The sequence below is a fragment of the Aythya fuligula genome, chromosome 17, assembly GCF_009819795.1.
Source record: "Aythya fuligula isolate bAytFul2 chromosome 17, bAytFul2.pri, whole genome shotgun sequence".
NCBI lineage: Eukaryota > Metazoa > Chordata > Aves > Anseriformes > Anatidae > Aythya > Aythya fuligula.
This window is the reverse complement of record NC_045575.1, coordinates 9,694,391-9,717,446: the sequence shown is the minus strand read 5'-3', so window position 1 is coordinate 9,717,446 and position 23,056 is coordinate 9,694,391. Positions and strand designations below refer to the sequence as shown.

Below are 23,056 nucleotides of genomic sequence, written 5' to 3'. Positions count from 1 at the left end.
ATTAGTAGGCTTATACTGATTTTCTACATCTAAAGTTCTTAAAACAGTCTAATGTCCGGTACTGATATCTGTATACAGTTTACCGACATCAAGGACTACTAACAAGTCACTGCTATGTCTTTTCAACAAACTTCAGTTTGAGCTGCTGTGATTCTCTAACAGTCTGAGTATGAAATGAAATGTAATCTCCCAGGTTGCAGATGCCATCCTTGGAAACCAAATGTTTACACACTATGATCGTGCTCATATTGCCCAGCTGTGTGAAAAGGCAGGCTTGCTCCAGCGAGCTTTGGAACACTACACCGATCTCTATGATATTAAACGTGCTGTTGTTCATACTCATCTCTTGAATCCCGAGGTAAGTTTATTGAGCACAGGAAAAAAAATGAAAGCCTGAGCTTCAGTGGGTGAAGTGACCTCTCCTTAGCACTTCTGTAACTGCTAAAATCCCTGAAGCAGCTAGAAGATGTTCTACAAGTACCTAAGCAGCACATGTAACTGTGATTCAAGAACATTTATCCAGTTAATGATTTATTATTGTTAATAATATTAATGTTAATAGTTAATGATTAAACCTTAGCTATACTTTTGATAGCTTGTCTGCCTTCAGTTTCTCAGGTGGGCATTTCAGATCTTATTTCCAACCTGCATTTTTGTTGCAGTTGTAAAGATGATGAGTCTGTTTCTTTTCAAGTCTTTGGTCTTAACACATGAAAGACTTGCCTGGGGTAGAAACTTTGGCTAGTTGTCCTGTTGTGAGAAGTCAAATGAATCCTGTATAACTTACTCAGTAAAATTTCTCTTTGCAGTGGCTTGTGAACTTCTTTGGCTCTCTCTCTGTTGAAGACTCGGTGGAGTGCTTGCGTGCTATGCTGTCAGCCAACATTAGGCAAAATCTACAGCTTTGTGTGCAGGTTGCTTCTAAGTACCATGAACAGCTTGGCACCCAGTCTCTTGTGGAGCTTTTTGAATCTTTCAAAAGCTATGAAGGTATAGTATTAAAAGGAAGCAGCTTCCTCGGAAGCACTACTCAGCTGAAGCTTATAGTAAGGATTGTAGCTTTTATAGGAAAGGTACCTTCACATGGCTGAATCTTGGAATGCATTGATCAAAGTGCTGAGCTCATCACAGTGAATAACTTTGGGGGTAACTTTGTCTTGAAACTTTCTTAACCCTCTTGAGTAAGTCTCAGAGAGAGACAAAACCTGAAAGCTGGGGTGGGGGTGGGGGGGAACAAACTTCTGCTTTTCCTGCAGTTGAAGGAAAACTACTCTCAGCAGTGCTGAACAAAGTTAAAAGATGAAGCCCATAAGTAGACTTGCTTCACTCACCTTTTAACTATATTAAAAACATGTGACTCTTTCTAGGACTGTTCTATTTCTTGGGTTCCATTGTAAACTTCAGCCAGGATCCAGATGTTCACTTCAAGTACATCCAGGCAGCTTGCAAGACAGGTCAGATAAAGGAAGTAGAAAGAATCTGCCGTGAAAGTAACTGCTATAACCCAGAACGGGTGAAGAACTTTCTGAAGGTAAATATTCTGTCTAACAAATCAAGCAATCCTCTGTATGTTTTGCTTAGCAGCAGAACTACAGCCTTCTAAATGGAGGGAAATAGCAACTCAAGTATTATCTGGCATGGCCATGAATAGTTTACTGTGTAACCAGATAGGAATCTAGTCCTTTTGCAGGAATATAATAGGTCCTTCTGTGCTCTGTCTGGAAAAAAACAAGTTCACCATTCCTATAAAACTAGCTGGTATGATATTCATGAATTTGGTACAAGCTGTGTTTTCACCTAATGGTAGGTGGATCCAGGTTGGAAGAAGGAAATACTATGCTGAAGTATCAGCCAAAGGTTTATCAAGGGTATTGGCTAGACAAAGCTTGTTAAAACAGGACTCATCGTGCACAACGCTTTGCATGCTTTGTAACTGGTAAAATGGCATTTTAATGCCATTTAATTTTGTAGTAAGATCTTGGCCCAGCGATGGTCTTCTGAATTGATATGTGAATTGATAGTCATGTTGAAGCTAGGGATGTGGGCCTAATACGGCACTTGTTGAAGAGCCTAAACTTAAAACTCAATTGTCTGATTGGCTGTGTGGCACTCATAGTGGCAAACTTGCTTTTGAAGTCAGTTGTCTGCTGGCAGTCTTAAATTTTTGAATGCGTTGTGATTTCTAGTGTTGGGACAACTTGGTCAGACTTTACTGCTTTGAAAATGCTTTGACAAAGGATGGTAGCTTTCTTACATTTTTTGTTGCACAAAATACAGGAGGCAAAGCTGACAGACCAACTTCCTCTGATCATTGTCTGTGACCGATTCGACTTTGTTCATGACCTGGTGCTCTACTTATATCGCAATAACCTGCAGAAGTATATAGAGATCTATGTACAGAAGGTAAGAAGAATGCACTTTTAAGCTCTTGTTCTTTCCTTCCTTCTAAGGAACTTAACCTTTCAGTTGACTAAAGCAGGTTTGGCTACATCTTCTATGCTCACACTTCTCATGCAGAGGCTCTTCACTGAGCCCTCCTCTATCACAAACCTACAAGTGCAATTTTTCCTGGAAGTCATATACAGATGTGTTAGTAACTTAAAAATCAATGCTCTTAAAACATAGTTTAAACTGTTAACTATAACTTTCTTCATGTGGAAGATTGGGGATGGGTTATTAATAATGCTAATAACTGATTTTAATGATTGTGGCTTATTCTAGGTGAATCCCAGCCGTATACCAGCAGTGGTTGGAGGGCTTCTTGATGTGGATTGTTCTGAAGATGTAATTAAGAACTTGATCATGGTGGTTAGAGGGCAGTTCTCAACAGATGAGTTGGTGGCTGAAGTGGAAAAAAGAAATCGGTAATGAAAACTGATCTGTAAACACCAGTGTCAGGCTTTCCTGACCCTAGTACACACCCAAATTTAATTGGATGCGGTTCTATTGAATGACACAACATTAATATTGTTTTATGTTTCTTTATAGAAAAGCAGTTCAGATTTGCTAGCGAGTCTCTGAATTACATGGGCAATATAAGATGCCTGGCAGCACTACATGATGGATAATATGGCATATGAACTCTAGGTTCCTGAACATCTTCCCATGGGATGTGCCTTTGGAGTAAATCTGGATAAAATTGTCTTAACAGTCTCATTGTAGGCACATGGCAGCTTGTGTAATTAGTTTGTAGCCACCTGTAAAATGTACAAATGGGTTTAAGTGTGAAGAGCTACTTAAAACAGAAATTATAAAGAAAAATTACAAAACTAATGCCACCTGCCAGCTTCCCTGATGTTAAACTGCAGACCTGGCCTCCATTCATTTAAGACCTTATTTAAAAATAGGTGGCTGTTTTCCATCTGCTTTTGAGTTTGACCAGAAGAACTTGCTTGAAGGGAACGCCAGGTATTAATTAGTATCTGTCATGCATACCTTGGTCAAACTTATAAACCTAAAATGTTTTCTTCTTCAAAGGCTTAAGTTGCTGTTGCCATGGCTCGAATCAAGGATTCATGAAGGCTGTGAAGAACCTGCGACTCATAATGCCTTGGCCAAAATCTACATTGATAGTAATAATAATCCAGAGCGGTTCCTTCGCGAGAATCCTTACTATGACAGCCGTGTAGTTGGCAAATATTGTGAAAAGAGGGACCCTCATCTGGCCTGCGTTGCATATGAGAGGGGGCAATGTGATCTGGAACTCATAAAGGTTGGCAAAATTACATTTATAAACATACTTGCTGCCTGAAGCAGAAACTTAGCTTGCTATTTGACTAACATTTGCAGAATCCTGTCTTACAGTCTCACTCAGGAGTTGAGGTAGACAGGATTCTTCTACGTGGAGACAGAAATTTTTATGATAACAAGGAGTTCTCATGCTTTATGTCAAAACTAAAGTAATGCAGCTCTGCAGATTTAAGGTACCATTCATATCTTTCATCCACAGACTGCTCAAAATTAGATCAAGTTTACTTGGCCCATCTGACAAATATACCAATGTTAAACCTCAGTTAACTTGAGTTTCTTTGAGCATTGAGCAATTGATCAACAGAAAGGAGAGGTTGTCACCTAGTTTAACTCAGTAGGAGGAAGAAAATCCTCCCTGAAACTTTGGGTTCAAACTAGAAAGGGGGATGTGATTTTCCCTTGCTGTGGTTGACCCTTGAAGAACTGTTCTGATGCACAACTAGAAATGAGGAAAATAAATGTTGACAATCAAACTGCAAGGACTTGTTCAGATAGCATTCTTTTCCTATCTTAAGCTTATTGATTCCTTGAACCTCCCTTAGAATTTCAAGGGCAAGTGAAGTTCACAGTGTTTTTCAAATATGTTCTAGTGTCTGATACTGAACACTAAAGCTTAACGTCAGATTGCAGTGTTTGTGACTGCTGTTAAAGAAAACGTTCTCCTACCTGCACTTCTGCCTTATATAGTATATGCAAAGAATGTCAGCAGTGTAGGGGTAAGAACTAGCTTGTTTTGCGCTGTGTAAAAGGAAGTAAATGCTGTTTCCTGACAAGACCCCCACTGTAGTTGTTAGAAGGAAGGTGTAATCTAGAATTGCCACTAAACGTGGATGACTTTTCAGCCTGAAGCAACTATTTTTGAAGCAATACCTCCTTTGTAGCTGGCTATATTCAGCTTGTTTCTTGCTTCAGAATATGAAAGTGGCTCTGAATTGTTTCCATAGGAGACTTTGTTAGGATAGGCTTTAACTTTCCAATTAATCATAAAAACCTGTCAGTACCAGTTTCTTCCTTGAGCTGATGTTCTGAATGGGTGCTTCAGGGCATGAATGAAAGCTTTTCCTCCTGTGAGAACTATTCTGGAGGCATTGCTCCTTCCTGGGAAAGGGCTCAACTCCTGAAACTAGGCAACTAATAGATGTATAATGTAAAGGAAAATTGTGCTACTACTAATTTGCTTACAGTGAAGTACTTGAGATTTCAAGAGCTAATTCTGATACTAACAGAACATGACCTATTGGTAGAAGACTGAATAGGCCTTCAGGTTTCTACTTTTCCAGTTGGACATTTAAATTAGTGGCACTAATAGGGTCATAACTCATAACAACTTGTTGCTCTTCTATAGGAAATCCAATATTTATTCTGTACCCTTAACGTTTTAACAGGGGAAACCAAGCCACCTGCTACTCTGAACATTTCTAGCATAAAGTTAATGATACCAAATAGGTAACCTATTTCTGGCTTTAAACACCAACACCATTCCTCAATTCACTGCTTAACACCGCTCAAGCAAGTGGCTCCCTTTCTTAGATTTAAAATTTAAGTTCTTCAGGCTTCTGCAGGTCTTCACTTCAAACAGAAGCAAATAGTTACTGTGAAGCCACTGTCACAGTACTTTTGTCGGGCAAAACCAAGAGAAGCTATAGGAATTCTGCTGGAGACCTTCTCCATGAGCCTTCCAGATCAGAGGTTGGGTAAGAACTTTGTCTGTGGCATTAGCATTGGTCAGCAATTAGTTCTAGTCAGTTTTTTAGACTGTCTGACTCAGCTAGTTAAACCTGTCTTGTGGTACTAACTCTTGATGTTAATTCCGATTTTTGCAACTTCTCCTTCAGGTCTGCAATGAGAACTCACTGTTTAAGAGTGAGGCTCGCTATCTAGTACGCAGGAAGGACCCTGAACTCTGGGCAAATGTTTTAGAAGAAAACAACCCATTCAGGCGGCAGCTTATTGACCAGGTAAAGCACAAAGGGTAAACTGTCACTATAAGGAAAAGTCAGAACCATTGTGAAACACTGAAGTAGCTGTCTTCCCCACAAGGTTCTCTGAGGCCTCATCTCAGTTGTACAAAAGTTTGTAAGAGTTTGAGTGGCAAGTATTAGCTCAGAGCTTCATGGTCAGAAAACTTTAATGATCAGTAAGATGATATTGTTCTGTCCTATGGAGCGACCCGCAGGACAGAATGAGTCTCTAGTGAGTTTGCTCCCTGTGCAGTCCCAACGTGTGACTTTTAATATGTACATCTAGTACAGCAGTAGATCTTTCTTGCTGGGTATGACAATACTTTCAAAGTTCTGAAGCCTTAATTTGTAGCGGTAAATATCTCATTTGGGAAAAATGCTTAATATTCTCCCACGTTCAAATCCAGGTTGTCCAAACAGCTTTATCAGAGACGCAGGATCCAGAGGAGGTTTCTGTCACTGTGAAAGCTTTCATGACTGCAGACCTGCCTAATGAATTAATTGAGTTATTGGAAAAAATTGTCTTGGATAATTCTGTATTCAGCGAACACAGGTAAGAAGAGAGCTTTGTTCACAAATCTAGCCTAATCAGTGCATCGCTTCAGGTTGTGAAGTGACCCAACTTCTTTGTGGGCTTCTTGGTTCCAAGACCTAAGCGCTGCTATATGTGAATAGGCAGGCCAACAAGGAGATCTTAAGGTTCTTTGTGATTTGAATACAGAGCTAGTTCATGCTATCCAATTTGCAGTGATGCATTGAAAGAAAACACCAACACTGGTAAGCAATTTCATTTGGAAGGCAAATATCAATATTCCTCAGTCTGGGAATTAGAGGTCGTTGATATCAACAGCAAGCAGGTGTATGCAGCTGTTGTTGCATGTACAATATGTGTCACTTAAGCAGTGCACAACACCTGCTTATAACCTATGCCTTTTGTTAACCAAAGGAATCTCCAGAATCTGCTGATCCTGACTGCCATCAAGGCTGACCGCACCCGCGTGATGGAGTACATTAATCGACTGGATAACTATGATGCCCCAGATATTGCAAACATTGCCATCAGTAATGAACTATATGAAGAAGCCTTTGCTATATTCAGAAAATTTGATGTTAATACTTCAGCAATCCAGGTGAGGTGTGGTTCCTACATGAACATATAGAATGCTAGTAATAGAGAAAATGGAAAAAAGTGTAATGTTACATTGATTCTCCTGGAACGATTATAACTTAAATCAATTAACAGTATGGTTCCTAAATTATATCAGTTTGTAGCAAGAAGTGGGAATACGTGCAAAGAATAACAAAACAGATTCAAACTGATGAGTTCAGATGCAGATCTGTTCAAAGTAATAAAAAGATTTTTGAGTGTTGTGCTACACGCTTGTGTGCATGCTGCGTTTGACTCTGAATGACTGCCTTGGACAGTTACACCTGAAAGGGGCAGGAGAATCAAATGCTTCTAGGCGTTGTCTTCAGGCCAGAATACTGACTTCTTCAGGGTAGAGGATAAATGATAGCAACAGGAGTTTTATTCTTGCTGCTCTACTTCACTGGACAGAAAGGGCTTTTCTAAAAGCAGTTAGCTTTGTATCGCTTACTTAGAACAACCTATGTGTTTGAAGGAAGAGTTTTGTGGAAAGGATGATGTTACAAGGCTTTGATTTTTATTTTATTTTTTATCTTGCAATTTCAATTTCAAACAGGTACTGATTGAACACATTGGCAATTTAGACCGTGCTTATGAATTTGCAGAGAGATGTAATGAACCAGCAGTATGGAGCCAGCTAGCCAGAGCACAGCTGCAGAAGGACTTGGTGAAGGAAGCCATTGACTCCTACATAAAGGCAGATGATCCATCTGCCTACATGGAAGTTGTTCAAGCAGCTAATAGAAACGGTAAGCCAAATTATCTTCAAACTTAAGATTGCTTGGCTAAGAGTTGGGTTATTTCATTTACCTTGAGCAGCAAAGATTCTTGAGATTTGCAAATTCTGTTTCAGAATAAATTGGACCAGCTGGTCTATGGAGTGGATGAGTCAGTTTAGTGAGAGTCCTGTCAACAAACTTGTCTGTTTTGCTACAACAGCAATAGACCTTCCCTCGAAGATAATTTGTACCGTTATGGTCTAAATACAACTGAGTATAGTGTGCTGATTTTAGCTGTATGTGGCAGAATTGCTTGCCAATTGAATTCTAGGATAGTTGTAAGAAGTTCAACCTTATATGAAGGTGACTCAGTGTTTAGCAGAGTATACGTTAACTCAGATGCAGATGACTTACTGTTATTGAGCATACTGGTGACAACTGTTTACCTGATGTGAGCAAGGAGAGCAAGACAGAATAACTAAATAGAGGATCTGAAATATCTCTTTTCTCTTCAAGATAACTGGGAGGACCTAGTCAAGTTCTTACAGATGGCCAGGAAGAAGGCTAGAGAGTCTTATGTAGAGACGGAACTTATTTTTGCCTTGGCAAAAACTAATCGTCTCTCAGAACTGGAGGAGTTTATTAGTGGCCCTAATAATGCCCATATACAGCAGGTATGTCTTGATCACAGTTCCTATGTCTGACTTGCCACTTGGCAGACTTGATTCTTGCTGTTACCCTTCTTTACCTTGGACTCCTAATCCAGGTTGGTGATCGCTGTTACGAAGAAGGGATGTATGAAGCAGCAAAACTACTCTATAACAACGTGTCTAACTTTGCTCGCCTGGCATCTACCTTGGTACACCTTGGAGAGTATCAGGCAGCAGTGGACAGTGGCCGCAAAGCCAACAGCACAAGGACTTGGAAGGAGGTAACTAAAACTTGTGGTTTTTAATAATCTGCAGAAAGTGCTCTGTTGTTGCTTCTGAGCATGTTGCTTTTGAGCATAATTGGACTCCTTTCTTTGTCAGTAATGTGGGAAATAAAGAACAGTTGATTCATAATCATCTGTGATGATCTCTGATAGTGACCTGCTGTTTCTGGCTACAGAGCACATATGTATCTTCATAAACTGTCGTCTTTCCCAAGATAATAAAGGTTATTTTCAGAACAGTGTAAAATGAATGGCAGAGATTTTAATTCTAGAGCAAGTATTACAGTAATAGCTATTTGGAACTCTAGTAAGCCATTAATTTGTTAAAGCTTTGCAAATTAACTTTCTCCTTTAATATATGGGGTCTATATAAGCATTGCAGTATTCTCCTGTGAACTGACTGTTTGCTGCCTCTCATTACAGGTATGCTTTGCATGTGTGGATGGAAAAGAATTCCGCTTGGCACAGATATGTGGCTTACACATAGTCATTCATGCTGATGAACTTGAAGAGCTGATTAGTTACTATCAGGTTAGATCACTGTTTATGTCCTAGAAAATTTATACAGCATACTTGTATCTGCTAATAAAGTGGTCCCAGCTAAAACCTGACACCCTGTGGGACTAATTTTTAATGACTGCAGAAGTGAATTGAATTTATTCTTCCTCTATTTCCTAATAGTTGCATGCAAACTTTTTATAGTAAATGGATGGGTGATAGCTTTCACTGTCCCTTCTTTTACAATTCTGTTGCCTTATTCGAATAGTGTCTTATAAAACTAAGCACTCTAATTTGGAGAGAAAAGTTTGTTGAATTTAAATAAATAAGCTTTTTATTTTTAGCAAGTTTTAAGTGCTAGTTGGTTATGAATTTTCAATTAATCCTTATTTTTCTAATATCCAGGATCGTGGCTACTTTGAAGAACTGATTGCTCTTTTGGAAGCTGCTTTGGGTCTAGAGCGTGCTCACATGGGAATGTTTACTGAACTTGCCATCTTATACTCTAAATTCAAGCCTCAGAAAATGAGGGAACATCTGGAGCTCTTTTGGTCTCGAGTTAATATTCCAAAGGTATGCAGCAAAGTAACTACACTGCAAGTGAAGTAGGGAAGCTGTTAATGCATCAAACTGACTGTCTTCTTGTTTTATCAGGTGCTCAGAGCTGCAGAACAGGCTCATCTCTGGGCAGAACTCGTATTCCTTTATGACAAATATGAGGAGTATGACAATGCAATAATTACAATGATGAATCATCCCACCGATGCCTGGAAAGAAGGGCAGTTTAAAGACATAATTGCCAAGGCAAGTTGATAGTTGACTGAACAAAGGTGCTGAAAGATTCTTTCAGAGCTGAGGCGAAAATGCACAACAGAATCCCCACTTAAGTTTGCTTGAGCTACTACTATCCAGTTTTCATGCTGTATTTAAAACAAATCATCCAAACAGTTTAGCACAATAATTAATCTAAGCTTGTACCCTTTGTTTTCTGTTGTGTAGCATGTTCTGCTGAGTGGCAGCCTATAGCACAGAATGTTTTCAGGGACTGTTCAGGATCATAGGTCACAAGCAAGGGCACAACCTCCTCAATATCTTTGACCTGACTGTTGCCTCAGTCTGAGGTTGTAACATTTCTTGAAAAATCTTTGCAGATGTTTCCAGCTATTTCAGTGGGAGAATTTGGCTGGGCAGTCCTATGAATGCAGTGGAGAATAGGGGGATTAATGAATAGTTTAGTCAAAGCAACAACTTAAGAGTGGTTAAGTTTACAGCCTTTAGGAGTTAAACACATGATCACATTAAGTTTAGTGGGCTGCCAGTGCTGGGATCTCTTAACCGTGGATGGGTTAGAATTGGTTTGAACTGCTCCTGCTAGGTTGTAACTTCACCATCTGGAAGCAGATGACACTAGAAGCAGTCATGAGATTCAACAAGAATTCTGCATGTAAGTGTAATGCTACTGTCCGGTAGAAGAAAATTTAAGCTTTTATTTAAGAGTCAGATAAACTCTCTGCTGAGTTAAGTGATCCAAACTAAGCACCTTAGATTTACTTGCATTTGAAATACTAACTAATGTGTAACCATGCAGGTGGCCAATGTGGAGCTGTATTACAAAGCCTTGCAATTCTACTTGGACTACAAACCTCTGCTGATCAATGATCTTCTCCTTGTATTATCTCCACGACTGGATCATACGAGGACAGTCAATTTTTTCTCAAAGGTGAGTTTGGAATATAGTGGGTGAAAAGAAAACCCCCGTGCAAGTTAAGACACTCTACTCTCTGTCTGAAGAGGAGAAAAAAAGGGTTGGCATCTGTCAGGTGGCTTTCCCTGCAGTATGAAGGACTAAGAAGCAGTCCAATCCTGGTTAATATGGAAAGCACTAGAAGAGTTAGCATAACTGGCCTAGGAGGCTGTTTCATTTTACTTGCAGCAACAATGCAATGTGACTTGTCTGTAGTTCTGATAGTAAGCATACACAGTCCTGTGACAGAAAGCATAAACTCTTGCTATAAGAATTGGGAACTTGTTTCAGGAGTATCAAGTGTCAGAACTAGTATAATTAATTTTGTATTGAAAATATCTTAATTCCAGGTTAATCAGCTACTTCTAGTAAAGCCTTACTTGCGTTCAGTCCAGAACCACAACAACAAAGGAGTTAATGAAGCTCTAAATAACCTTTTAACAGAGGAGGAAGACTACCAGGTGAGCCCCACAAAAGAGACCAGTAGGCCTGATCAAAAAAATAGTCATGGTTTAGTTCTTTCCCAGCTGATGAGGTGTAATTCCCTTGAGCAGAAGGAAACTTCTGCAGTGTAACAGTAGTAGGGAATAGAATCAGACCCTTTGGACCATGGGGTGCTTTGGTCACAATCTGATAACCTGCAAACAAAGCAGATACCACAGTTACTTCTCTCAGAACAAGACTTCTCAAAGGTCCGCACTGGGTGTGTACTTCAGTAGACAACACTTCTGTAAACAAATTTGCTTCTGGCCCCGTTGACTGCAATTTGTAAGATAAGATTTTCTATTCTATTTAGTCTGCAAAGTGAAGTTTGTACAACCGAGTTAAAATCTTGCTTTATTAAAAATAGTTTTTGGGAGGAGAAAGTTGTTGTGAAAAACTGTTTCAAACTTGCCCAAAATATGCAGGGCAAAGAAGCTGTAGCCAGCCATAGCATCAACATCTGTCTGGTATAACCTAAGCACTTGTGAAGCATCCTTGGATGCTTTTCTCCTGTAGCTCTCACCTACTATCATCTGGAAGCATGGGTAACAATTTTATTTCAAACAGGGTTTGAGAGCTTCCATTGATGCCTATGACAACTTTGATAACATAACACTGGCTCAGCGTCTGGAAAAGCATGAACTAATTGAATTTAGGCGTATTGCAGCATACTTGTATAAGGGCAACAACCGCTGGAAACAGAGTGTGGAGCTATGCAAGAAAGACCATCTGTATAAGGTGAGTTAACACAGCTTTTCTCCCTGACTGTCAAAGAGTCTGATCGCTGAAGCATAGGCTCCTGGAAACTGAATGCATTCTGTTAGTTTCAAATCTGGGATTCCAGTGAGTCTTAGCCCTTCCCTTGAAGTTTAAGGAAAGAATCTTAGAGCAGAACAGCTTGCAATTTCAAATGTAGACCTTAAATCTAATTTGATAATGCTGTCCTGTACTCAGAGATTTCTCTATATCCATCAAAGGCATCTGTACAATTTTCTCTATCAGTGCAGAACATTCCGTGTAGTCCTAAAGACTTTGTCCATATAGGGTAGAGATGAAACATGAGTAGAGTGGTACAGCACTTAAGCCTGTAGTGATTTCACATGAGCCAGTTCTTGAGTGCTCTGTAGGAAAGCTGACAAATAGTCTTCAGTCTCACCAGATACCAAGCAGTTGATGCAGTAGTTCCTTCTGCTGTAGGTTATCCTTAATGTCTAATTGTGAAGTAGGTGGGATACCAGAAAGTTTATCTTTGCTGCTACAAAACTAAGCAAAATCTCATTGGGCCACTTCAGGTACTTAACTGAATGTACAACAGGCTTTCCTTAAAATGAGCACCAGGGCTGCCTGGGAATAAGAGGACTTAACTGAGTGTGTATACTGTAACTTAGCTCCTACACAACATATGTGGTGATGTGAAAGACTAACTTCATGGTATGCAAAATACATGGCTCGTCTAGCTAGCAGTTTCATATACATAAGGTGTAAAACAACAAACTCACAGACAAGGGTCAAGCTTAACTGTTGTCCTTTTCTCTAGGATGCTATGCAGTATGCTGCAGAGTCCAAAGATGCAGAACTAGCTGAGAAGCTGCTTCAGTGGTTCCTGGAAGAAGGCAAGCAGGAGTGTTTTGCAGCCTGCCTTTTCACGTGTTATGACTTGCTGCACCCAGATGTAGTCCTTGAGTTGGCATGGAGGCATAACATCATGGACTTTGCAATGCCTTATTTCATCCAAGTGATGAGAGAGTACCTTACCAAAGTGAGTATTGCATAGGCTAAGAAGTTGAGTGTTTTAGTCTGCTGGGCAATTAGTGTTATGCAAACCAGGTAAAGCTCTTTGCATGTATTTAGAGTATTATTATTCCTCACACCAACTCCTCTGGGAATTTCTCTGGGTTTAGTCACTTCAGGCTAGATAGCTAAACTTCTAAATAGAAAGCATAGGACTTGAAAGAGGTGTAGTTAACTTTTGCTTGTAACAATGGGGGTGAGCAACTGTATGCTTCTTAGAGCAGCTGCATAGTTGATGAAGTTGAGGACTTGCTGAAGTGAACCTGCATCATTTTATATTTGGTATAACTGTGAAAGTACTCTGTATGTTTTCTTGTTAGTTATTCAAAAACTACACTCGGTAACAGTACCCACTGTTCCTACATCAGCTGTATTACTAAATTACTGAAAATAAGGTGTTTATGGAAGACAGAACTTCAGATGCATAGTCTGGCTGTACAATGCTGATACCAGTAGCTAGTCTTGAACTGAGAAGGGAGAGATTCTGATCATGTGTGGTCCTGCAATGCTTGTCTCAAGCAGCCCCCAGGATATTAAAGATCCTTCCTTAAAAGGCTCTAGTGTTGTGTAGGACATCACAGTGGAGAATTCTATTGAAATCAGTAATCTAGAAGTGACTGCTTCAGGTTGTCTCTCATCAGTCATGTTAAGTATTCCCCTCTGAATTTTCTTGCAGGTTGATGGGCTGTTCTATAAGGTGACACTCTGATTTCAAACTCTTTTGTGTTCATTTGTGTCCCTCAATACCCTAGGATTCTTTTACAGGAATCTAGCTGTAGCTTCTGCCAGAAAAGCAGTTCTAACTCATTTTCTGTTCATTTTCTAATGCTAAAAGGATAACTATTCACAAGCAACTTGAAAATCCAACCAGACTCTGCTCTTTTTCATGAGAAATGGAAGCAAGTAATTGAGGACTTGACTGTTTAGGCTCCTAATTACTGTATTACAGAAAACACGTGGCAGGTATCTTTTACAGATACCTGTAAGTCTTGCCCATTAGTATAATGAAAGTACTTTCACTGATCTTAAACTCTTCCTCCTCAAACTCTACTGAGGTGAAACTTGCCACACAAGATCACTTGTTACTCTTCCATGTGAAGTTTACCTTCAAGATCACGGTTTTTAAATTGCTGGTTGGATTTACAAGTGATATCTTACTAAATACCAGATAACTTGACAAAAGGAAAATCTGCATGATGAAAATGGTTTACAGTGGAACTAATTTAGTCTGAATTAACTACAAACATAAAATTAGAGAATGGGTTTTATAAATGTTGTAATATGTCTGAAATTCTGTCATGTAACTAACTTCAAAGGTACAAAAGAATAGACTGGTTTATCAGCTGAGTCTGTAAGTCCTCCAGAACTTATTTTTCTCTTATGCATTAAACTAAAGGTGTGAAAGCATAGAATAGCCTATGTCCCAGAAGGGGCTGGGTACAAAAAGTATGGTAACATTGATTTGGAAACCTTTCGAACAACTTCACTTCTAGCCATCAAATCAGAAAGTTCAGCCTTTGCTGGAATTGCTGTTTTAGTCCCTTCTTTAGGGAATCTGCTCCCAGCATGCTTGCTGTTTCTCCAACAGAGGGAGTAACTGCACTTCTGTTCCAAATTCCTTAATGCTTTAGGGCCAGTAAAGAGTAAAGTCTAACTCAGAAGAGAGTGGGAATCCCAGACCATAAATACAGCAATACAACTAGTTTGAAAGCAGTAGCGCTCAATTGCTTTGACCCACAGTAATAGGGACAGCATTTGTAACACTAATACTGAGTGTTTTCCTGAAAAGCTGTTAGGTTGACAGCTCTGAGGGAATGAGTTAAGACATACTGCCACTCAAGTTATTAATTTGAGCAGCAAACTTAAAAAAAAAAATCAGGAAACTGTTAGGCAACAGATCCAGATAACGTCTCTAAAATATAATAGAGACCCCTTTTGCAGCACTCATCAAATTGGATATGATCGTTTTAGTGGGAAAGGAGGCTGAGGAGCAGCTGAAATACAGCATTGGGCTAAAAGAAGGTTTTCCCAGATGTTAGTACTATCTGTATCTGGATATGAAGCTGTGTGATTTTATGCCTTCGCAGCCTTCAGTCTCAATGGTTCACTTACAGAAGACGTAACTCTTAAAACATGAAAGAAGGAAGGTACCGTTGCCTTCTCTGCCCTCACCTCTCACCCTTCCACCCCCAATTTAAAGCTGTGTTCAGAGCTCCTGCACTACTATAGCACTCTGACAAGTGATTTAGCATGAACAAAGCTTTATTTCGCACAACACTGGGCTCTATATAAAGCTGATACAACTAGACCACTTCCTGTTATGGTTCTAGAATTTCCTCTAAAAGGAGTCTATGTGGATATTAATACATTTAAACCAGTACTCTGTAACCAGAGTTAGGCTGTAGTTGTAGATAAGATTAAACTTCATGGTCTGGAATATTTGCAAATATTTAGGTGCCCTTAATGAAGGGGAGAGGGCTTGCAGGTTAATAGACAATGAGGCAGACAACTAGGTTAGGCTCGTTTGAGATGATCCTTGGAAGTACAGTGAGCTGACTTGTTTTCTTTATCATAGAGATAACAGTAACAAGAGCAGGGCTCCCAAAAATGCTGTGCTTGAAGGTAATAGTGGTCTTTCTCAGCTACATTTGACAGCTATTGCAATAAAACTAAAGCAATTGGGAAGGCAGGATTACAGAGTTTCAGTCTACATGTTCCCAGCCATAGTCTCCAAAATGTACTACAGTAAGGAACCCTTGATAGCTAAGGTACCAGGCATTGAAAGCCTCGTGTATAGTGCAATTACTGGGCAAGGCCTTCATACATCTCCTGTTCACTTCAATGTAGGTGGATAAACTTGATGCTTCTGAAAGCCTAAGAAAAGAAGAGGAACAAGTAACTGAACCCACTCCAATAGTATTTGGTAGGTGAAAGACTTGGTTTTAATTGATTACCTATTGCCACTGCGGTCTCTCTTTATGGAGGTTACTTGAATGACTGTCTCCAAAGTAAGCTGGTTTCCAGTAGCTAGTAAAATGGTCGTCTCTGCTAGATGGACTGTACAAGTTGTTGAAGTGACATCTCACTCTTACAGTACTTCTACTCTTCAGCGAATGTATTACTCCTCTTACATGGCTCAGAACCCTAGCTTAGGAATAGCCTTTTAGTATGGTAACAGGAGAGGGGATACCAAGGTGTGCACAACCCCAGAAATAACTTAAAGAGCATGCTAATTCCTCCTGTTGTTCCTTTCTAAGAGGAATGTGTCTGCTTTCTGCTCTTCCAAGTAGAAAGGCAGACTGGCTTTCTAGTTCATCCATTTTAAGACAAATGCAGCCAAAAAACCATGGCTGTCCAAGTGTGCTGCTATTTTAGAAGCCCCTATGAAGAGGCATTCTGCTAACAAGCACCTAGAAGTGGCTGGTAAGGGAAGGATGTGACTGGTTCACTGTCTAATGTAAATGTTAACTTAAATTTAATATATGCATGAGGCATGTGTGCTCCTAGTGATGAAAACAAATCTTCTATCAAGGTACATTCAGGCCTTTTGCAGCACTTTCCAGACTGAGACCTAACTGACCTAACTAATTGCTTGAATTGTTTTACTGTTGAGTTCTTACCATGCATGGTGTTTAAACAGATTCAGTTTGGCTTTTAGTGTGGTCTTTTCAAAACAAGCCACGTTTATCTTGCCATCAAGAACAGCTGATATTCCTCTTCCCATCTGAGTCTTGCCTTGCTTTCTTAGTTTTCTGGTAGCGAGAGCAGATGGCCTAAGTGCCCACTCTGTGTGGTGCATGTTGAGTAATAGTGTAACTTGCTAGTGTGTGCTTGCACAGTGGCTGATTTTTAGCTAAAAGCCTAATAATTCAGTCCCGTAGTACAGCTAGCATCTGGGGACCTTGGGTACTGAAACTAACTCTTTTTTTTTTTTTTTTCTTTTTTTTCTCATGCTTTTCCAGGCCAGCAGTTGATGTTAACAGCAGGCCCCAGTGCAGTACCTCCCCAGGCAAACTTCCCATACGGATACTCAGCACCGGGATTCACCCAGCCACCTGTTTATGGTTTCAATATGTAACTAGCTCTCTGACAGACCTTCGCTGTCTCTGTTCTCTTCCTTCCCGTCCCTTTTTAACTTCTCCAAGAAGTGTACAATGGTCCTAAAGGCACAGATGACTTTCTGTTGGCTGAACACACTTGCTGCCCTGCTCAGTGAGGAGACTTCAACGGGATGCCTGTTACTGTTATTTATTGATTATTGTCCGGTTACATTTCAACCTCTGAAAGGCAGCTTTTGTTAATGACATTGTGAGACTCTTGTCTGAAGTTAAGGCACTATTTCACTAACTCATATAGCAATAACTGCTTGAGGCCAGGGAGAAGAGCATATTTTTTTCTTTTGCAAAGCCCATTGAAGGCAGCTGGGAAATTGCCTGGCACCAAGTTGTTAAAGCTTTAGCTGAAGCTACTGAAGTAGCAGGGTTGTTAACAATTCAGTGAAGCATCTCCTTAATAATGAATTGTTGAAAGCTTATGTACATCTGACTACCCCATTTTGTTTGCAGTCTTACGTGCAAAAGAAATTGGGCTTTCTGATATTTGTGCTCTGAATGTTTAGAGGAATATTGGGAAAGCTTCCTTTTCTGGACAATAATGCTGTTGGGGTTCAATGCTGTTGGAGTCTGTTCTATATTTTCTGGAGTAGATCTGAGACTTAAAGAAAATAAATCTTCTCATGCCAGAGAGCAAACATTTCCCAGATCCTTTTTGTTTATCAAGAGGAGAGCATGTTACTTGTTGACGTTAAATGGTACTAAAGGAAACCTCAGCTATGTGTGGCAAGTGAACATGGGAGTGTGCATGGCCTGCCAAAGTACTAAAGATGCAAGAGCACAGCGTCAGGGCTGGGGAGGGGGGCATACTGCTAAAATAATGAGGCGGTAGGGAGGGCCATAATCCTGACTTTTTTATTTGCACCTTTAATTGATTCTGGCATTGGCTTCTTGCCACACCATGTTCTGACCCTGTCTGGTGGGCAGTCAGCACCATCTGAATTAACAAGATGCAGTGACTCAGTTCTGCTATGCTGCAGTAGTATCAATGGTGTGTCTACCACCCACCTCTTTCTTTGAGAATGCCAACAGGGATGTATTATTACTTTGTGCCACTCTTCAAATACATGTATCATTAACGTTTTATGTACTTAGATAACAATGTATAATTTATGGTTATGAATCTTGTGCTAATCTTGAATATTATAAAAGTCCAACTATAAATGTAAAACTGCAGTATCCACTGTGTGGTTCTAGTCTTCCTATCTTGGGGGTGGGGACTGGTTAGTAGTAATGCACTACCACTTAAAGCATCAGCTTTCTTAATCTGTGACAGCTAAGGATGCCAGACAGGACAAGGGATAATTGTGCCAAAGCACATACCGTAGAGGGCTTAGCAAGTAACGTAAAAGGGGGTTGTGGTCTCTTCAATGAAGACAGTACATGTTGTCATGTGCAGGGGTCATGCTGCAGGAGGCGGTCACATGCTTACGTGACTTCATTCACAGGACTGGAATAGTGTAAGCTCAGTCCTGTGCTGGGGGAGATGCTGCCGGTAGTCTTCTAAGTCAGCTCCACTGAAATACGTTAATACAGCAGCAGTATTGGTAAGCTACACCTTTCATATTGAGTGCTACTTGAATGGGGCAAAACATCTCTATGTGCCAACTGGTAGAGACTTAACAGTGCTGTGAAATCCGTAACAGTAGACTGTTTTAGCGTGATTCTAACTAGTACATTGTCTCCCTTGCTTGCTGTACTGTGTGATAGCAGTGGCAAAGAGATTTGCTATCTACTTTTCCAATAAAGGCCAGAGTGCTCCAAGTGCTGATGTAACACACTAACCTTGGTTTTGTACTGATCAGCACTCAATGGCTCAGCTTGAAATACTGAGCAGCTAACGAGTTCAAGCAAATCTGCACTCTGTCTAGACTTATTCCTAGCAGGAATTAGCCAGGTAGCGTGCTATTTTCCAGGCAAATAATACTTCCATTTTGTAACCGGTTCTTTGTGGGTCAACAGGAACTTGGGTGAGGCAGCTAGAAATGAAGACAAGCTTGACAATTAATATGACTGGGAGTTTCCTTCCCCTCAAATTGAGAATTTACTGTGACTTGATAGCAACAATTACAAGCTGATGGTGAAATATAGTAAACCGCTGGATTAAATAGTAGAACAGCTCGTGACCTGTAGAGAATTGAGCTAGCCTGGGGATCTTAATTTGTTTCAGTCGAGAAATCTAATTACAGGAATGACTGAGTTCTCAAGGAAGGCAAGGCTGTCAGCTCTGATAAATAGTTGTGCTTTAGTTGGTCTCCTGGAATCTTAAGCTCTTGCTAAGTGTAATGGCTTTCATAAATTCTGTGATCTTCTTACACTCTAAAATGCATCCAGAAGTATACTCCCTGCTGTTATGGTGTGGCTGTACCTAAACTGTGGAACAAATGCTTGCACACCAGATTATTTAACTGTTTCTTTAATGGTTAAGTCTTTTTCAGCAGGAAAAGCCCCTCTTTTAGTGGGTTACGTGGAAGACTTAATACACTTTATGAAGTCGTAGCATTAATCTAAGTCTGAAAAACTCGGATAAAATTGTTTGCACAAAACCTCCTTTGAAACTAAGCTTCTCACTAATTCCCACTGCTTCAGTGAGACTGGGCTAGTGCTGTTATGCAGAATGGACTGTTCATGCAGAACTCACTGCACAGAGCAGTATCCAGAGACCAACTTCTGGGCTTGCGATACTGTCAAACGGTAACTTCGTTAAGGACCTGCATAGTGTATCTTACGTACTTGTGATTGTCCTGTAAGAAACCAAGTATGGATTTCCTTTGTAATAGTTTTTGCTATTTGTCAGACTTCAGGGGGATTTTGCCCCATCTGTCAAACTCTGGGCAGCTACAGGTCTGGCATCAGAGATGACAAGCACTGCCGTGCAGCCACTTTAATGTCTGGTGAGCTAGGTGGAAATGAACCTTGCAACAAATGTGTGCAGGGGCACGTGCTGATCTTGGCATCAAATTCTGGCCTGCATTCAGCTGCTCATTCTGAGCTAGCACTTGAGCTCCTTACCACTATTGTTTGTTCCCTCACATCTTCAAATGTTGTTGGTTTATTTTGGTATAAACACCAAGTGAAAGGGGAGAGAAGGATGAGTGCCTAAGAGCTGCTGTTGGAAGCAGAATTCTCGTGTAGCTGCTGCTGTCTGCTCTGGTGGGCCAGATGAGCTCAGGAGGAATGTGTTGCTGGGGTAAGTGCTGCTTCTTGTCTATGTTAAGTTGTGTTTCACAAGACTTCTATTCATCACCTCTCTTTCTAGGGATATACAATTAAATGGTAGCATAGCAGAAGAAAAAGTTCCTAAGTGCTTTTGTTGCTTGAAAAATAAAAATTATGAGTGGATAAAGCCTGTTCAAGTAGGTACTGATCTGGGGGGTGATAGAAGAAATAGTGACTATAAGGTCCAAAACTTGATTTTGATTTAATAGCTTTTTTTTGTTGATTTTTATTTATGTATTTATTTTAGCAACTGCAATGCCGAAAACTGGCACTTAGAATGACATGGATCCCTTAGTAAGGTTGCATAAAATGAGAAACATTTTTTTTTCTGAATAACAGTTGCTGGTTTTGCTAAGGAAGCATAAAAAGCTTCTGTTCCCTCAACTATAAAACTGACAAGTACATTTTTTGTTGTCTGATGTCCACTGGCTTAGATGTGTGGACACCTTTTGTACTTGGGCACGTATGATAGATATATTTAGGCAAAGCTGATTGTTAAACTGCTGCGTAGTTAGATAATGCTTGTGTGTGTGACATTTTAATTGGCAGGCTAGAACCTGCCAGGCCACTGAGAAACTTTTAGCGTGATTAAAGCAGCATGCCCGTGGATCAAATTTGCACTGAAAAAAAATGAGGCTATACAACTTGCAAATCTTAGAACAAGTAATATGTATTTAATATGTATTATATTAATATGTATTTAAGTAATATGTATAAACCTGGTACTATATGTACCAGGTTTCCATAATAAGCAGTTTGGAAAGCATGCATAAAACTTTGTGACAGGGCATATTACTTAACTGTAGAACTTATTCCCATTTTTCTTGGTCCTTCGTGTTCTGTTGTAAGTGGTTTGGCTTGTCACTGTTTCCAACCTGAGTATATTTTTGTTGTTGTTGTTTTACAGCATACACCAAGAGTGCTTCAATCTCATTTGTTTCCACCAGGTCAAACTGGGACGTCTTGAATCTGTGATAAAATATAATGGAACCCAGAGCTGAAAAATGCTTAACGACACAAGAGTGCTTTGTAACACTGGTGTGTAATTACGTTGTGGTTTGCAGAGTGAATTAGTACTTGCTATAGCAACCTGCAGGTGTACCAGTCTAGCTTAATGGTCTTGGAGTCTTTTTATTCTGTTACATCTTCTACTTCAACAAGCATTCAGCTTTCAAAGAGTTTGTTGCTAGTATAGTTTTCTTGTTTTTCATTACTATGTATTTTCTGTGGGCATATTTCCAAAGGTAATGATAGATCCTGACTCACATTTTACTAATAAAATACTGCAAAATTGTTAGCATACATATATTTCAGTCTAGGTCTTTTAGCGTGGAGACTTTTAGGTCTTTCAGGAAGGTAGCAAAAAACATCAGTTTTCATCTGAACTAGAATAGATACTATAATGTTGTCAGCTTTTAAGTATTAAGTTCTTATGAACCTGAAATGCAGTCAGTAAAGGGTAAGTCTTGTCTTCCTCTTATGTGTCAGAATTTAAAAATCCTGAGTCAAAATTGGAGTTTATTCAGTCATACATCCTGCATGGTTCAGTGAGTCAAGGAAAAACATCTTTTTTTTTTTTTTTTTTCTCTGTCTGCTGTGGTTATAATCAAGACTTAAAAAAAAAAAAAAACACTTTGTCTAAAAAAATGTATTTCTCCTTTTCCTCCCCCTAACGGTTATAAAAGGAAAGAATTGCCAAGTCATCTGATACGTTCTTTTCCACAGTAGCGAGGTCTACAATATTATGCAGAGCGCAACTTCCCAAAGTGCTGGTTATCCAGCCAGGAAGTTAGGAGGTGTTTGGGTGGGAAGGGAAAATGGTCTCATCTACAGTAAACAGCAAACTGCTCATCAGCTAGAGTAGTTTTTTCAGTAATATATTGTGCTGAGAGGGAAGTGTTACTATAGTCTGGTAGGAGAATGAGAACATGTAAATGCTTTGTGCACTACGTGGATTTCACTCATCTTCTGAGTCAAGGCCAGTCAAAATGTTAAATGTCACAGGGATTTCTGCTGGGCTCTCTGGAGAATCAGTCCTGGTGATCTCAGTAAATACTCTTGAGTATCAACAGGAGCTCTTTTTGTATGGAGGAGCTCTTTTTGTATGGTGTACCCAAGTGGGAATCATGCAAGTTGTTTTGGAAGAGATTTATCTTAATAGTCATAGGTTCCCTCTGCATACACCTAAAATCTGGTGAAACACTGACTCAGAAATGTCTGACACGATTGCTTCTCCTTGAAGTCTGTTATGTGTAAGATCTGTTCCGCCTGAAAGAATTGTTTGCTCTGTCAGGAACCCTGAGAGGAACTAAGGTTTCTTATTGTACCATAAGACCCCAAGTGATGTGGATTAATAATGCATGGAAAAACTTGTAGTAGTTTGAGTTGTAATAATTCTGATGACAGCTGTTTATTCAGTGAAATTTTCTGATTCAAGGATGTTTAATAGAAAGTTATTGGTCACTTATGGTCTCTAAAACCATGCTGTGCGTGAAAGTTATGCCAGTGATAAATAAATAATTTGGGGGAGGGTGAATGAGAGCAAGGGAGGGATAAGTTGGAGCTGATCAAGTGTGGTCATTGTTTACGTGCTTTTTGGAATCCAGAATGCTCTGTCTGCAATCAGTGTTTGTGTGTTCAAAAAAAATTCTGAACATTGCTTTCATCTTCAGCAGTTCTTTTCAATTCTGATTGTTGG

The 23,056-nt window shown here is 39.8% G+C and overlaps 1 protein-coding gene across 2 annotated transcripts in view; it reads left to right on the top strand.

Moving 5' to 3' along the window:
• The window catches only part of CLTCL1 (clathrin heavy chain like 1), a 37,230-nt gene extending 18,912 nt beyond the window's left edge, over positions 1 to 18,318 (top strand). Inside the window, exons 12-33 of one of the 2 annotated variants that reach the window (XM_032199276.1) lie at positions 194 to 358; positions 810 to 990; positions 1,368 to 1,531; positions 2,278 to 2,403; positions 2,722 to 2,864; positions 3,478 to 3,712; positions 5,586 to 5,708; positions 6,119 to 6,264; positions 6,658 to 6,841; positions 7,415 to 7,607; positions 8,094 to 8,251; positions 8,344 to 8,508; positions 8,935 to 9,042; positions 9,415 to 9,582; positions 9,664 to 9,813; positions 10,598 to 10,729; positions 11,104 to 11,214; positions 11,804 to 11,974; positions 12,774 to 12,995; positions 13,704 to 13,724; positions 15,875 to 15,950; positions 16,990 to 18,318. In XM_032199276.1, the coding sequence (XP_032055167.1) occupies positions 194 to 358; positions 810 to 990; positions 1,368 to 1,531; positions 2,278 to 2,403; positions 2,722 to 2,864; positions 3,478 to 3,712; positions 5,586 to 5,708; positions 6,119 to 6,264; positions 6,658 to 6,841; positions 7,415 to 7,607; positions 8,094 to 8,251; positions 8,344 to 8,508; positions 8,935 to 9,042; positions 9,415 to 9,582; positions 9,664 to 9,813; positions 10,598 to 10,729; positions 11,104 to 11,214; positions 11,804 to 11,974; positions 12,774 to 12,995; positions 13,704 to 13,724; positions 15,875 to 15,950; positions 16,990 to 17,105 (3,258 nt within the window). In that variant the 3' untranslated portion in view covers positions 17,106 to 18,318. The remainder of the gene's footprint in view (positions 1 to 193; positions 359 to 809; positions 991 to 1,367; positions 1,532 to 2,277; positions 2,404 to 2,721; positions 2,865 to 3,477; positions 3,713 to 5,585; positions 5,709 to 6,118; positions 6,265 to 6,657; positions 6,842 to 7,414; positions 7,608 to 8,093; positions 8,252 to 8,343; positions 8,509 to 8,934; positions 9,043 to 9,414; positions 9,583 to 9,663; positions 9,814 to 10,597; positions 10,730 to 11,103; positions 11,215 to 11,803; positions 11,975 to 12,773; positions 12,996 to 13,703; positions 13,725 to 15,874; positions 15,951 to 16,989) is intronic. The other variant, XM_032199277.1, reaches the window with a different exon arrangement.
• The last annotated feature ends 4,738 nt before the right edge of the window (positions 18,319 to 23,056 follow it).